The sequence below is a fragment of the Pelophylax lessonae genome (genome assembly GCF_965119305.1).
Source record: "Pelophylax lessonae genome assembly, chromosome: 6".
In the NCBI taxonomy this organism is placed as follows: Eukaryota; Metazoa; Chordata; class Amphibia; order Anura; family Ranidae; genus Pelophylax; species Pelophylax lessonae.
The window spans coordinates 93,961,939-93,978,741 of NC_138773.1; the positions used below are offsets into that span (position 1 = coordinate 93,961,939).

General features: G+C 43.1%; 1 protein-coding gene across 1 annotated transcript in view; it reads left to right on the top strand.

Moving 5' to 3' along the window:
* BAIAP3 (BAI1 associated protein 3) overlaps window positions 1–16,803 on the top strand; it is a 599,530-nt gene that overhangs the window by 563,943 nt on the left and 18,784 nt on the right. Inside the window, exon 31 of the mRNA XM_082260275.1 lies at window positions 599–719. Coding sequence (XP_082116401.1) covers window positions 599–719 — 121 coding nt within the window. The remainder of the gene's footprint in view (window positions 1–598; window positions 720–16,803) is intronic.

Sequence of the window (16,803 nt, forward strand, 5' to 3'; positions counted from 1 at the left end):
ACTCTGTGTCTGCTGAGGCCGCTATCACCACGTCCTATGATGGTGTCCAGCAGGAGTCTCAGAGTTTTTATAGGTCTACACAAAGGAGGCTTTTACAGGTAGATAACATGCTGAAAATATGTTAAATGCACATACTGTATATTCATATGGGAACATTGTTGTTGAATTTGATGGTTTGGTGAAAGTCAGCCCACGGCTATTCACACAAAAGCATCAGAATATCAGTTTGAGAACCCTTGAAAGACCTTTTTTCTATGTTTAATAATTATTATTGCTTTCACAAGAAAGCAAACAGCGGTCCGGTACAAGATACGTAAAGCTTTGACAAAGCACACAGGCCATTGACACAGTAATGATCAAGTGTTGAAAGAAACACTCACATGGCAGTCTGGAAATTAGAGTACAGGTTATTTTAAAACTTTCAGACCTGTCCAGTCGATATTTGGCCTTATATCCAAGGATTATCTATTACCGCTGTACTCTGCTCTGCACTTTGTAATCATTTGTATTATACAGCAATCTGACCTAAGCTATTGGTAGTTTTATTCCCTGTTCTCTTGTTCTAATGGGCATATGGGACATTGTTTTGTCTTTCTAGAGGTCAGCTGAGCACAGTAAATATGGAAGGATTAGTGTAAAGTGCTATTATGAGGCCTCGGAGCAGAAACTCTATGTGGAAGTGCTTCACGCTGCAGATCTTATCGCACTTGATGCAAATGGTGAGTTTTAAGTACCTTAAAGTGTAACTCTATCTTTTGGGTAGTATTCTGTGTAAGCACACCTTTAGCAGCCTTTAAGAGGTCCAGAGCCACATGTTTTGAAGGATCCCCTCACCCACTACTGTTAGGACTCAGTTGCTTTTTTTTTGTTACCGGGAACACACATTTTCATATGATTTGCACTGTGCTGGTGCCCATGCTTGGAGAGTTCCACTTTAAGCAGTAAGGAGTGTGTGGTGGTGCTAAGTGCAGCTTCATACAGTAGTCTATGTAGGTATAATTGGGTTGTGGGGAGGTGCAGCAGCAGTAAACACACAGAGTCCAATTGCAGAGAATAGAACTTGTATTAATGCAGAATCAAGTAATTCACAACCCAGCGGAAACGCTCACAGCATATAACAGCAGTGTGTAGCGGAGCAGGTCTCAGATGTGTCAACGGTGGGCGGAATGAAGCCTGGCCAGTCTGTACTTCCAGAGCGACCCTATCTTTTCCCTACTCATCTGGAACCTCTCCCTTTCACTAATCACTGTCCCTATCAGAAGGGTGACATTTCCCTACACTACCCACATGCAAAATGTGCATTAAGCCTGGGAGCCAGGGTCTTAATAGATTCTGCCTGACCCAAGATGGTCGCCAGAGTCACATGGGATGGCAGCATCCAACCATGTAGTTCCCCCAGTGACCCAGGAACCCATAGATGAACCATGTTCCTCTTGACTTTCTCTCCCCTGCGATGCCGCTGCGGTTCAGCGCAACCTGCAGTGGAGAAAGCAGACTCCACCAACCTACAGGGTAGCCATCTAGACTTGCTCTAATAGTGTAAGGCACTTGGTCATGTGATCTCTGCTGATTAGCCAAACTTAAAGTAGAACTAACCCTCCTAACCTTTTAAAGCCGAAGACGTCACCATCTTAGTCTCTTTTTAGTAGTATGAAAGAAGGGGACAGCTAACAAATTGAGGATGGATCAAGGGGTACAAGTATCCACGCCCCAATTAAATGTAGAAAAAGAAAACGAATGGGCCAGGGGGACTTTTAAAGGGATACTGTCATCAGGACAAATAGCAAAAATCAAACATATATGTAAAAGATTGAACAAATTTTATTATACAAAAACAGAAAAAAAGAGAGGGGGAACATTAAAAGTAATTATTAAAAACAAGTATATACTGCGCTAGATCAAAGAAAAATAGTGTTTTGATATTACCAGCTGCTGGCATAAGAAAGTTGTTGTACCTCAACCCAGTAGAATGAAAACAAGAGTATGCAGCGCTTGGTGGAAAACACAAAAAAATGAGCAATCTATATTAGATACATAGTGTCACAATATATCAATGTACACTAGAAAAACAGTGAAAGAAGAGTCCGTGGAGAGGAAAAACGTCCAACAGGAAGCTCAGGTGGTGTGTTGAATAGATGTGACCTTCACCAAAACACCCAAAGTAATAGCCTCTTACCAGACTTATATGATCCCCATGACAGAGATCATATAGCGCTTGCAACAAGGGCTCCTCACACTCCACAGCACTCCTCGATTCTTGTACATGTAAAGGATCACCTCCAGCAAAGAACTGCCTTAGTACCATCAAACAATATCCTCTCGTGGGGACATATAGTCATGTCACATGTAGGAAAAAGAGACCTCGCATGGTGTAATACGTTTAAGATATTACTTTAATAAGAAGTAGATTTTACACTCACATGTGAATCACGACGTATAGGCATCAAGTTATGGTCTTGCGGGGATCTCCAGATGAAATGTGCGGTAGCTGCAGCCAGGTCTCCTGAGTGAAGTAACAGGACACTAAAGGGTGTGCATAAAGCAGACGATCACCGGTCCCCTACCGGTTTCATCAAAGTATGACATCATTTCTAGTGTACATTGATATATTGTGACACTATGTATCTAATATAGATTGCTCATTTTTTTGTGTTTTCCACCAAGCGCTGCATACTCTTGTTTTCAAAAGTAATTATTATCGTGTTGACAAAACACTAATAATAATACAGCATACAGAGCAATTGAAAATAGTCATACAGTAGCATACAACATAAAGGCTCGGAGAGCCAAATATCCACGGAGTCCACTGCAGACCTGTGCCAGAGATGGTAGGACTGGTGGGTCTGGTGTATTGGACCTGGGTGTCTATACCTAAACCCAGCCCGACATGTTTCGCGGGTGACCGCTTCCTCAGGGGCAGATAACGTGGGTATGTGTATCAACAATTGCTACTACAATATTAAGAAAGGACAAAATCAATACATATCTATACAGCAAACATGTCACACAGTATATTTGATGATAATAGGTCAAACAAAGGTGAGCGCCAACTAACATATGACCCACCTGTGTAAAGCCGGTTCTAAAAGCAAGTAGAGACCTAGGGGATCACAACTGGGACAAGTACCCCCACGGCGGACATGGGAGCAGTCCAAGCCAGACAGGGGTCCAAACCAAGATGTTAAGATGACTGTATTCTGGATAATGAAAATGTATAATCAAAAATGGGTAATTGGGTTGAGTACTTGTATATATCAACTCCATAATAGGAGGAGGACTTACCAAAATATCAGTCTACTTATGTATGTCCCCTGTAATGTCTCATGACAAGGCTAGGGGATGGCTGCTGGAATAGCCAGGACTGGTGAATAGAAGGTTGGGTCGATATCAGGACCAACAGACCCTATGTCCATAAAGGGAACAGAAAACGCAGTGTTTAGGTATTTAATTAAGAAATAGTGTGTGAGAACAAGGGGGGAGAAAGAGAGGAGGGTGAACCCACCGGAGTGATCAAGGGGTATCATAAAAGCACACCATGCTGCAAGTGGGCCAGCAAACAGACACCAAAACAAGGTGCAGACATCACCAAAAGTGAATGAATGTGAAGGAACAGTGAAGGCATACAATCAAAAAAAAGTGGCGTGAAACAGTGATGGAAGTGAAAGAATGGAAGTGTAGAAAAGGGGTATGGACGGCGAAAAAAGACCAGAGGGGTGAGTGCCAAGAACCTGGACATATCAAAGGGTAGGAGTAGTTGAATCAATTAGGCAGTATAGGGTACAATGAGTGAAGTGAAATAGAGCTTTGTATTATACTTACCTAACACTCAGAACAGTCCGGTGACCCGTAGCCGTATGAGTGTCTCGATAGGAATGGCGCCTATATGAGGAACCGCTCCACCCCAAACACAGCTGGGTCGGTAATCAACCGGCCACGTCATAGCCGTGTTCGGGGCAGACGCGCCGAATGCGCTTGTACACAAACGGCACATCGGGATGAGCCGGATGTGACGTACTGCGCATAGCCAATGGGTGTGCCCAAGCGCCGACGCAGACAAATCACCGGATGTCCAGTAACTGTCAGCAGGATCGGCATCTGGACACTGCACCAGGGCTCAGGGACACATACCAGATGTGTACCCAGACGGGCGTCACATGCCCGCCATGGGGGACACCCAGTAGGATCCTCCCACCTATGGGTGGTGATGGAACTGGTCCGGATTACTATATAGAGGGTTACCAGGGGGGAATGTTAGAATGGCGCTACACCTCTATGACCGTAATAGACAATTATTTATTGAAAAGAAAATACCATGAACATAAAATACATACATGTGTACATAAGGATCATGTGAAGAAATATTACTGGCAACATATGGAAAACAAAACAGCATGGTTAGCATAAGCATTAAGTTCACATGTTGAAATGTTATAAACAGTTATATGACATTCTGGGAGAAACTAGCTCCCAAATTAGGAGCCTGATAACTCCCATGTTGGGATCAAGCTCCTAGATCTCATGGGTATTGGATCAATTAAGGGGACAGGGTAGGGAAGAGAAAGGGAGAATGGAGGGAATGGGAATAGAAGGAGAGGGAATGGACAGGAAAACATAAACATAAAAAGGAAAAAAGAAGAAAATGGGAAGGGGGGAGAAGGGGGGAGGGGGAAAAGGACCAACAAAGTAAAAAAAGTGAAAAAAAGGGAAATATATTCAGGCTATCAAACATAAATCTATAGGAATGATTTGTAGGACTGTGCCTCGTTAAAGCCTGGGTATGAGAGGGCATTGAGCCTCTCAATCCAAAGTGTTTCTCGTTGGAGAATGCGACGGTCCCAGTTGCCCCCTCTGGGGTCTGGGGGAATTATTTCTAGGACTCTGAAGGATACACATGTGTTATTGTTATTGTCTTAGGCCTATGTGACGTGTGACAGGAGTCAGTATCTTGCCACCCTCTGAATAGTAGACATGGTCCTATTCTTTGGCCTAGTTCGCGGATGGTTTTGCCCACATAGAAGGCGGAGCATTGACATTGCATCAGGTAAACTACTCCCCGTGTGGAACAATTGGCATGTCCATTGAGTCTGTGTGATTGACCGTTGGGTAGGGAGGTAACAATACCCTCCCTAATCCAAGGGCATCTGGAACAATGTCCACATGCATACGTCCCCATAGTATGTGGGACTACAGTGGTGTGTTCCCCATAGTGACTGGTAATCAAACGATCACGTAGTGATGTAGCTCTTCAGAATACCTGGAGAGGGTAGGATCCTCATCCAGTAGATGCCAATTTCTCTCTAAAATTTTTCGTAATTGCGAAGAGTTGCTGGAGTACTGGGTAATAAATCTCACTGTCTGTGTGTTCTCACATGTTTTTTTGGTATACAGCAGGTCAGCTCTAGATTGAGCTTGCGCTCTATTGAAGGCTTTCCGCAGAATCCTACGGGAATATCCTCGCTGTAGGAGTCTATCCCGCAGTTTTTTGGATTCTGCCATAAAGTCTGTGTCTAGTGTACAATTGCGGCATATGCGCAGGTATTGTGCGTATGGAATGCTATTTTTCAAGGGCTGAGGGTGTGAGCTAGATGCATGTAATAGCATATTGCCTGCACTCGGCTTCCTATAGAGGCTGGTGATTATGTGTCCATCATCTTCTCTTTTGATTTCGACATCAAGAAAGACAATTCTCTTGTCATGTATATTGTGGGTGAATTTGAGGTTAAATTCATTCACGTTCATGGCAGATAGCATTGCGTCTAGTTCTCTACGTGGGCCTGTCCATATAATTAGAAGGTCGTCAATGTAGCGAAACCAGCACAGTAGATATTTCAACCATTGTGCATAATGCTCATTGGCAAAAATAAATCCCTCCCAATTTCCAAGAAATAGATTAGCATAAGAGGGAGCGCAACAGGTCCCCATTGCGACTCCTTGAATCTGCAAATAGGTCTTATCCATGAACGTGAAGAAATTCCTGGTCAAAATAAATCTTAGTAAAGACAGGATGAAGTCATTATGAGACCAAGTGGAGCTGTCCTGCTCATACAAAAAGGACTTAACCGACCGGATTCCCTCCTCGTGCGGTATACTCGAGTAGAGAGCCTCAATATCAACCGCCACGAGGAGGGCATCCGGGGGTGTGTAGATGTCCTCAAGATGGCGAAGGAGGTCGGGGGTGTCCTGGATGTAGGATGGTAAACTTTGCACGAAGGGGCGCAAAAAGGCGTCCACATATCGGCTGGCGTGCTCCGACATGGACCCAATGCCGGAGACAATGGGTCTCCCCGGGGGCCTAGATAAATTCTTGTGGATTTTTGGAAGTGTATACATGGTTGGGGTTCTGGGGTATTGAACTCGCAGGTAATCATATGTGTCTTTGTCTATAGTGCCTACAAGGAAGGCATTCAGACACAGGTTATGTCATTCATTTTGGAAAGTGTTTGTTAATTCAGGTTGTATAGGAAGGTACCATGACTCATTGTTGAGTACATCTAAGCACATCTTCTGATATTGTGGATGTGACATGATTACAACCTTTCCCCCTTTGTCAGAGGGTTTTATAATGATATCATGGTTGGATTGTAGTTGCTTTAAAGCTACTGTTAAATTGGTGGTTAGATTCTGGGGCATCGGTTGCCAGTGTGTCCGTTTGAGATCACGGACCACTTGGCAAACGAATGCCCAAATCTTTGGACAGATAGATAAATCAGGGAATTTCTTGGATTTAGGTTTAAAGGTAGGAGGAACCAATTGTAGAGAAGATGTAGCAGTGGATGAAGTGCTAGGCTCTCCGGGATCCGTGGAGCCCTCTTCATAGAGGAGCATCAGATCCCGGAGAGCCTGGAACTCATCTATTGAGAAATGCTTGATTTGCTCGGTAAGAGCGAGTTCCAGCTTTTTCTTTTGACGATCCTCGTCAAAGATGTATTTATAAGTCAAGTTGCAGGCAAAAAGGTACAAATCTTTTATAGTGTCATATATGTTAATTGGTTGTGAGGGACAGAATCCCAGGCCTAGTTGCAAAACAGTGGTCTGGTCTCGGGTGAGGGGTGTGTCTGTGAGATTGATAATATTGAAACAATCCTGATTTATTTCTGTGATGGTAGGGTTTGTGTCGGTGTCAGTGTGACAAAATCTTTTAATTTGGTCTGTTTTTTGGTTTTCGGGATGGCTCCTAGTGAGACATCTAAAAAACCATTCTCATTGGTATTGGGTTGTTTAGTATTGGGCAAAATATTATTAGTGAGGATTTTCTGGAGTGTTGGTGTCAGATCTGAAGTGCTAGCTGTGGGTGTCTGTGGTCCTCTTTTGCCTAAGGGGTCATCAGACGAGTATCCACCATTGTGTCTGGTACGTTTAGTGACTCGTGCACGTGTAGCTCGTGAGTTGGAGGGACGTGGATTGGCCTGTGAGTGAGGGAGATTCGTGTTGGAAGAATCCGATTTGGGATATTCATCAGTGTGCACTGATCTCGTGTCTCTGAGCGTTTGGTTAGTGGGAGTGGCTAATCTGGGGGTCCACTTGTAGGCGTATCCACCCAGAAAAGCCAATTTATCCCGATTGTATTTAGCCTGTTTCTTGAGTATTATGTCTTGGTTGATTTCCTCAAGTTGTTGTTTGATTTCTTGCCATTTGGCTGCAAAATTTGGATGATCCATGACATGTCTGTATTGGATGTTCAAAATATCAATTTCCGCATCCAATCCAGACATATCTGAATTATATTGTTGTACAAGGATTGTCATTAGTTCCTTGCTACATTTATCTAGGGCTGACTCCCACGCCTTCCTAAACGCCTCGGTGGGATTCCGAACGGTCGGGAAGGTGTGTAGTCTAAGGCCTTTTGGGTTAAAATTTTCATTAATGTACTTTTCAAAAAAATCGATGTGCCAATGTAAATGAGATTTGCGTTTGAGCAATCCAAATATTTTTTGTAGATAAATTTTAAGCTCTTCCTCATCCCTACGATTAGATGTAAAGGTAGATTGAATATGGGACATAAAACCTGTCCAAGCCTGTCCTAAAAGATCCATGATAAGCAATACTTGGTATAGGATATACAAAGAAATAACTGTATAGAGTAAACAAAAGTAGAAAAAGAATCAATAGAGCTGTCACAAACAGAGAACAAGATGCCCCGGGTGTGTTATCCACCCATGCATACGTAGTATGAAAGAAGGGGACAGCTAACAAATTGAGGATGGACCAAGGGGTACAAGTATCCACGTCCCAATTAAATGTAGAAAAAGAAAACGAATGGGCCAGGGGGACTTTTAAAGGGATACTGTCATCAGGACAAATAGCAAAAATCAAACATATATGTAAAAGATTGAACGAATTTTATTATACAAAAACAGAAAAAAAGAGAGGGGGAACATTAAAAGTAATTATTATCGTGTTGACAAAACACTAATAGCGGGTGACCGCTTCCTCAGGGGCAGATAACGTGGGTATGTGTATCAACTTGTCCCAGTTGTGATCCCCTAGGTCTCTACTTGCTTTTAGAACCGGCTTTACACAGGTGGGTCATATGTTAGTTGGCGCTCACCTTTGTTTGACCTATTATCATCAAATATACTGTGTGACATGTTTGCTGTATAGATATGTATTGATTTTGTCCTTTCTTAATATTGTAGTAGCAATTGTTGATACACATACCCACGTTATCTGCCCCTGAGGAAGCGGTCACCCGCGAAACATGTCGGGCTGGGTTTAGGTATAGACACCCAGGTCCAATACACCAGACCCACCAGTCCTACCATCTCTGGCACAGGTCTGCAGTGGACAGCGTGATCTACACCACCCCTCCGTGGATATTTGGCTCTCCGAGCCTTTATGTTGTATGCTACTGTATGACTATTTTCAATTGCTCTGTATGCTGTATTATTATTAGTGTTTTGTCAACACGATAATAATTACTTTTAATGTTCCCCCTCTCTTTTTTTCTGTTTTTGTATAATAAAATTTGTTCAATCTTTTACATATATGTTTGATTTTTGCTATTAGTCTCTTTTTAGATCTGCAATTGCCTTAGTGCTGAACATGTGATCAACTGTGATATCAGCCATTTGAGGACTTGAAAGTTTGCGTGAGAGCTGACATAAGCACACTGGCAATCATGACATGTATCACCAGAGGCATGCATTTTATGTTGAATACACTGCTAGTAGGCAGAATATAAGACTTTCACATGGGCAATCAGTAGTGAATCTGTCAACAGATCCCCTGCTAAAGTGGAGTTGAAGGGTATAGCTGTTGTGACATCCATGTCCATTCAGTTATTTTGTGCCCAGACCTTAACATGTTAGGTCTATGGGCAGGCAGATGTAAACATGCATCCATTTACATCCACTACCACAGATCCATCACGATTGGGTCCAAAAAATGGAAAAGGATGCAGACCTTTTTCATTTTATTTTTTACACCTAGATAGACTTAGAGATAATCGGATATAAACAATCACATGTCCATTTAGGTACACTTGCCTATAAAAACTTCCATTCAGATTTACCTGAAAAACAGACATGCCAATCTGAACTGAACAGCATTTTGAAAGAACCCTAAATAATAACATTTCTGATTATAACCTGGAGAGTGTCCCCACTGCGTCCAATAGAGGAGCATGTTGGACAGTGGAGGAAACCCAGCCAGTGACACATGGGCTTTGTGGCTGTCCCAGCGGGTTGGCACACACAGTGGTGCATCCTGGGATAGACAAGGGCACATGTGACAGGGGGTCTTTGGGTGGGAAGCCAAGTCCCAGAAGGAGGGGGATGGCTGTCTCCTCTTCTGCAGCTGTGAAGGTGGTCATAGGCAGAGTCAGTAGACGGGTGTCAGCACACAGGCAGTGAGAGTGAAGGGGGTGCCAAGTTATTAACCCTGAAGAGAGTATTCAAGCGGGAACAGTAATCTTATCTTCACTTCAGTGGCAAGGTGAAGCAGCGGCCTTGCCGCCTTCTACAATCAGTTGTCCTCAGAATTGTGCATAGTTACTAGTTGGAGTATCCCACTCATCCCTTCTCCTATCCAAGTTCTAAATAAATTACAAAAAACCAACATCCCTGGATTGATTATTGACTGAGCCAAGAACTTTCAATGCAGTTTATCTGCTATCAGTTGCTAAGGGTAACCCCGGGTAATCCAGACAGTGTAATTTTCAGCAGTCCTCTAGGGGGGCAGTGCTACATTTGGAGGCTCGTCTGGGATATCGCCCTGGGTTACCATAATGGTTGCAGCAACGACCAAACAAAACTTTTGAAAATGTAATTTTTCTCTCAAGAACTGTGTTCTAATGCTCAAGAGAAGTGTGTGGCCTGCTCTACGGGAGATAGGGAGAGTGGGATAAAGAATCAAATGCACAGTAGTGGTTGCCAACAGCAACGGAAGAATCTTTGTCTGAATTGCAAATTGTCTGCCCAAGCGATGTGCTGGAGAGTGGTAGAAATGCATCTTACTGTACAAATGGACTGTGTCTGCTTAACAGTAGAAGGTGCAAGTGTGGACAGAGAAAATGGTGGCCCCGGGCACGTGGATCGGTGTGCCGGGAGCCATGTGTGTGCTAGAGCTATGCAGGAAAATATTGACCGTGCATCTAATGACCACCCAAAGTAGTGACAAAGTGGATGCTGTAACGAAAACTGTTGACCATGCATTTAATGACAGTGGCTAAGGGTAACCCAGGGGAATCCAGAAAGTGTAATTCTCAGCAGTCCTCTAGGGGGCAGTGCTACAATTAAATTGTTGAAGTTCAGTGAAGACCATTATTTATTTATGTGGACTGCCCATGCCTTATCATTCCAGAAAAGAAAGGTACCTCTATGGTTAAGGGTAAGGACGAAAAGCTGTCAAATACTGTGGCTGAGATTTGATCTAATTTTAAGTCTGATTATGTAGTGTGACTTGGTTTCTTTTTTTTTATTTGGTTTGCATATTCTACAGTATGGGGCCAAAATCAAGCAGGAATTGCTCCAGTAGCACAAGACCTTCTTCTGAACTTGAGCTATGTTGAGCTTCATTGATGTGAACTTGCACCTTTGAAAATAATGTGATTTTCATTTTTAAGCGATTCTCTGCAACTCAAGTTGCATCTGAAATTGCACTGAAACAGGCCTTAAGGGCCATACACACTATAAGATTTTCTGAAGACTTTTTCCTTCAGATTTACCTTTTCTATGTAGTGCAAGGGCCTGCCAGATTGCATACAAATTGAAAGTGTTTAGGTTTGACCTCATATTATATGGTTTTGGTAAATCTAAAGGAAAAAGTCTTCAGAAAATCTTATAGTGTGTATGGCCCATTAACCAAATTGAGAACCAAAAGGGATAACATAAACAACAGCACTACCTGCATAGAGTTTGCATAGTAGTGTCATTGCAGAGTTCTCCCTGTGCGGGTTTCCTCTGGGACCTCCAGTTTCCTCCCACGCTCCAAAGACATGCTGGTAGGTAGTTTGGCTCCTGTCTAAATTGGCTCTACTATGTGTATGTGAGCTAGGGACCTTAAATTGTAAGCTCCTTGAAGACAGGAACTGAATGACTGAATGTATAATATATATATAGCACTGCGTAAATTGGCGGTGCTGTGCAAATACCTGTAATAAATAAATAAAAAAACACTTAAGAACCGGGTAAAATTACCTACAGTGCCTTGCGAAAGTATTCAGCCCCCTTGAACTTTGCGACCTTTTGCCACATTTCAGGCTTCAAACATAAAGATATAAAACTGTAATTTTTTGTGAAGAATCAACAACAAGTGGGACACAATCATGAAGTGGAACTAAATTTATTGGATATTTCAAACTTTGTTAACAAATAAAAAATTGAAAAATTGGGCGTGCAAAATTATTCAGCCCCTTTACTTTCAGTGCAGCAAACTCTCTCCAGAAGTTCAGTGAGGATCTCTGAATGATCCAATGTTGACCTAAATGACTAATGATGATAAATAGAATCCACCTGTGTGTAATCAAGTCTCCGTATAAATGCACCTGCACTGTGATAGTCTCAGAGGTCAGTTTAAAGCGCAGAGAGCATCATGAAGAACAAGGAACACACCAGGCAGGTCCGAGATACTGTTGTGGAGAAGTTTAAAGCCGGATTTGGATACAAAAAGATTCCCCAAGCTTTAAACACCCCAAGGAGCACTGTGCAAGCGATAATAATGAAATGGAAGGAGTATCAGACCACTGCAAATCTACGAAGACCTGGCCGTCCCTATAAAATTTCAGCTCATACAAGGAGAAGACTGATCAGAGATGCAGCCAAGAGGCCCATGATCACTCTGAACTGCAGAGATCTACAGCTGAGGTGGGAGACTCTGTCCATAGGACAATAATCAGTCGTATACTGCACAAATCTGGCCTTTATGGAAGAGTGGCAAGAAGAAAGACATTTTTTAAAGATATCCATAAAAAGTGTCGTTTAAAGTTTGCCACAAGCCACCTGGGAGACACACCAAACATGTGGAAGAAGGTGCTCTGGTCAGATGAAACCAAAATCGAACTTTTTGGCAACAATGTAAAACGTTATGTTTGGCGCAAAAGCAACACAGCTCATCACCCTGAACACACCATCCCCACTGTCAAACATGGTGGTGGCAGCATCATGGTTTGGGCCTGCTTTTCTTCAGCAGGGACAGGGAAGATGGTTAAAATTGATGGGAAGATGGATGGAGCCAAATACAGGACCATTCTGTCCAACCTGATGGAGTCTGCAAAAGACCTGAGACTGGGATGGAGATTTGTCTTCCAACAATACAATGATCCAAAACATAAAGCAAAATCTACAATGGAATGGTTCACAAATAAACATATCCAGGTGTTAGAATGGCCAAGTCAAAGTCCAGACCTGAATCCAATCGAGAATCTGTTTAAATAACTGAAAACTGCTGTTCACAAACGCTCTCCATCCAACCTCACTGAGCTCAAGCTGTTTTGCCAGGAGGAATGGGCAAAAATTTCAGTCTCTCGATGTGCAAAACTGATAGAGACATATCCCAAGTGACTTACAACTGTAATTGCAGCAAAAGGTGGTGCTACAAAGCATTAACTTAAGGAGGCTGAATCATTTTGCACGCCCAATTTTTCAGTTATTTGTTAAAAAAGTTTGAAATATCCAATAAATTTCGTTCCACTTCATGATTGTGTCCCACATGTTGTTGATTCTTCACAAAAAATTACAATTTTATATCTTTATGTTTAAAGCCTGAAATGTGGCAAAAGGTTGCAAAGTTCAAGGGGGCCGAATACTTTCGCAAAGCACTGTAAATGTACCAACAGGTTGTTATCCGCATAAACATCTATGTATGTAAGTATTTTGGCATAGCAAAAGCCATTAGTGTGTACAAAGTGTAACTGGTGCTCAATAATGAAGTTTACATTAAAACCATTGATATATAAACCATCTTAAAATTTAGAGATGTAAAAACCCCCATCTAGTGGCCTTTCACAGTAACGCAGAAAACTATAACAAATATCAACCTGTAACGAAAATGTTAGGCACAACGAGGGTTAAAAAAAGGGCTTGACAAATTTTCTTTGAATCTAGGAGCCAGCTAAAAAAGTTAGGAACCAGTTCTTCAAATCAGCCGCCCGGCGCCCAGAAAAAAGAAAGCAAGAAAGAAATAAAAGAGAAAGAAATTGAAAGAGGAGAAAAAAAAGAAAGAGATTAGAGAGAGGTAGAGAAGGGGAGATGGGGGGGGGGGTAGGAGAAGGGGAGAGCGAGAGGGGGATGGGGGGTGAGAGCGAGAGAGAAGGAAAGAGGTGGGGAGGGGGAGAGGGGGAGGGGGAGAGAGGGAGGGAGATAGAGGGTGGGAGGGAGATAGAGAGTGAAAGTCTCAGGGAGCTGTGTATATGTACAGTGAGGTCCCGTCAGCTCTTTGGTGTGTACAGAGGAATCCTCTACAAGTGTAGCACTCTCCCACCTCCGCCTTCCTCGCATACACCCAGAAAATGGCCTGCTCTTCTCCCCCACATGCATGTCTATGGGGGGGGGGGGTCTCCCACACTTGGCCAATTAAAGGTAACTGTGCTCCCAACTATTTGTAGGTGGTGCCCTTCCCTCAGCCACGGCAGGATGGGCTCAGTCTGCACTCCCACCTCTCCCAGGTACGGGCTGAGGAAACAGTGACACGCAGGCAGGCAGGCTGGAGCAGTGGGATGGGGAGCAGCTAAAACATGAAATTCTGTGCAGAGCCCAGGCCCAGTGCACCATTCCCCCGCCTCACACACTGCTCAGCCATGGACCTAGCACTCTTACCCTATGTCAGATAGATGTGTGCTGGGTGACTGCAACAAAGGGGGCTGGCAAAAGTCGAGCAATGCATCCTATGGATATGCTTGCTGAAAGTGGAGAAGAGGCAGCCGGTTCTGATTGGTCAGTGCCATCCATGTGAAGGTGCTGACCAATTACAATGCCTCTTGTCCGTACACTGAGAAGTATGGATAGGAGCCACGGGGATTTCAAATCTCTGGATCAGTGAAGCAGCGTCCTGATGCCTGACAACAGAAATCCTAGGCTCTCCGATTCAGTTTCCAGTTGCCAATGCGACCTGGCACCTGGGATTTGTCGAGCCCTGCCGTAAGGAATTACAGTGGGTCCAGGTGTTTGATATACATGTAGAGCCCACATGACCTATGGACATATATAAAATGTTTAATTCCTCTTTGTGACTGAGATGGAGAGGATAAAGTTTACCTAGCATTCTTCAACAATAGACAGAAAGGGAAAGTGCCAAAGAAGCTATAGCCTGTGGAATAAACATAAAGGGCCTACCAGAACTACTATAAGCAACTAATCTTTAGGGGAACAGTCCTAGCTTAAAGATGACAGTGAGAGGTAGCCTAGGAGATATCATTCAGTAAGCTCTAACGAGCAGGTACCTCTAATTCCTCCTGTATTGAATTGTATTGTAACTGTACTGTCTGCCCTCACGTTGTAAAGCGCTGCACAAACTGTTGGCGCTATAGAAATACTGTATAATAATACTAATAGTAATAGAAAAGACAATTCCTGCACAAGGGATTTCTTGTAGCAACTTATAAACATGGTCTCAGTCACCGAGTGACAAGAGTAAAATAGTTGCAGGGTATAGTGAATTTATCAAGGAGTCACATGAAGCAAAATCTTCTTCCATAGGTTGCTGTTTAGTGCAAAGCCAGTCCATGACATGTTCAGGAGTGTTGAAAAAATGTACTCACCAATTGTCAAGGACTTGCAGTCAAGTTGGATATGCCATGGAGTAAACAAAGCCTTTGCTATGTAGTTTACGCTTGGACTCAATGCAGTCTTTGGTTTTTGGAATTCTAAAAAAGTTAAGCAACCCAGCAGATTGTTATAGCTAGCTTTATGTTTAAGTTTAGGTCCATTTCAAGGGGTTACCGGATATGTAGCATCTTCTCCATATGCTTATCTCTAAATCAGAAAAACAAATCATTATTTCTTAATACATTACTGGACAGAAGTTCTTTAAGTCTTTGACCACTGGGTTTTGCAGCTATCTTCAGGTGATTGGACACTGACAAACAAAAGCTGTAAGGACAGCCCTATATACAGTAACATCTCTCACTTCCAGCAAGCCTTAGTTTAGTTCTTTCTGCTGAGAGAAGCAAAATTCCTTTGTTATTTCCCTTCTGCTTTTTTTTTCACCTTTTTTAAGATTTTCATCTAGCAAGATTAATTTGCTTGTATATATAGCAGCAGGTAATTCTGCGGCTGAGCCTCAGGATCATAAGGCCAACCTGTAATGTTGCTAAGGGCACAGGACTATACTTTTGGTGCTCACTTTAACACCCAATGCAACATGGTGAGTCAGCTGCAGGGCAGTGGTCCATCCTCCAGTGGAACCCTGTCTTTGAAGACCCCTTAGAGGGGTATAGCCACCAGGAGAGCAGTTCAGTCAAGTCACCTTTTTAATTTGGCACCTTTTTTCCCTCAAGCTGCCAGGGTTTGGGCCGGAAGAACTACTGCACCTGCACAGCCTTTTTCCCATCGGGCATACTGCGCATGTGCATGCCTTTTTTCGGTATACAACACACAGTCCAGGTCCTCTGCTGCCTGACACCATTGCTTTTAAAAATTTCTACTGTATCTTTGTTAGGCTTCCACAGAACAAATGTACAACCCTAATTCCTTAAAAGTTGGGACACTGTGTAAAACCCACATAAAATGGGCATGCCAAGCATGGCTCCAGCCCCCTTCTTTCCCTGCGTAACAAGGTATTCCATTGCCTCACCCAGCCCCTCTTGCCACCGTGCCATAGAGAAAGAAGAGGGCTGGAGCCATGCTTGGCTGCATAAGAGTCAGAAAATGGCTCAGGGGGTCCTGCAAGATTTCCATTAAGTGACTACATTTTGGTAGCCCAGACTGCTGTCCCAGTAACTACCCTTCTCCGAGACCTCTATAGCACCTTCTGGGGCTATCTATAATGTAATAAGTAGGCCTTTAGACCTCTTGGAGACCTTAGACCGCAGGGACCCCAAGCAACTGCCCCCCCCCCCCCATACTCCAATTCCTAGTCCATATCCGAAATTCCTCTGACTCTTTCTGTCAGAATATTTATACTGCTCTGACTATAACAGTGTCTATTTATGTCAATAAGAAAAGATCTGTGAGGTAGGAGAATCTCAACTTATTTCCACAAATCAATATGTAGCGAATTCTTTATAATTGATTAATTTCTTTTTAAAAACATATACCACTCTTAGTGAGTACAGTCTACAGTAAGGAATATATATAAAGATATTTATTCACAAGACATGTATTCACAATAATGCATCCCTCTTCAACCCCCCAGGCACTTTGGCGCCTT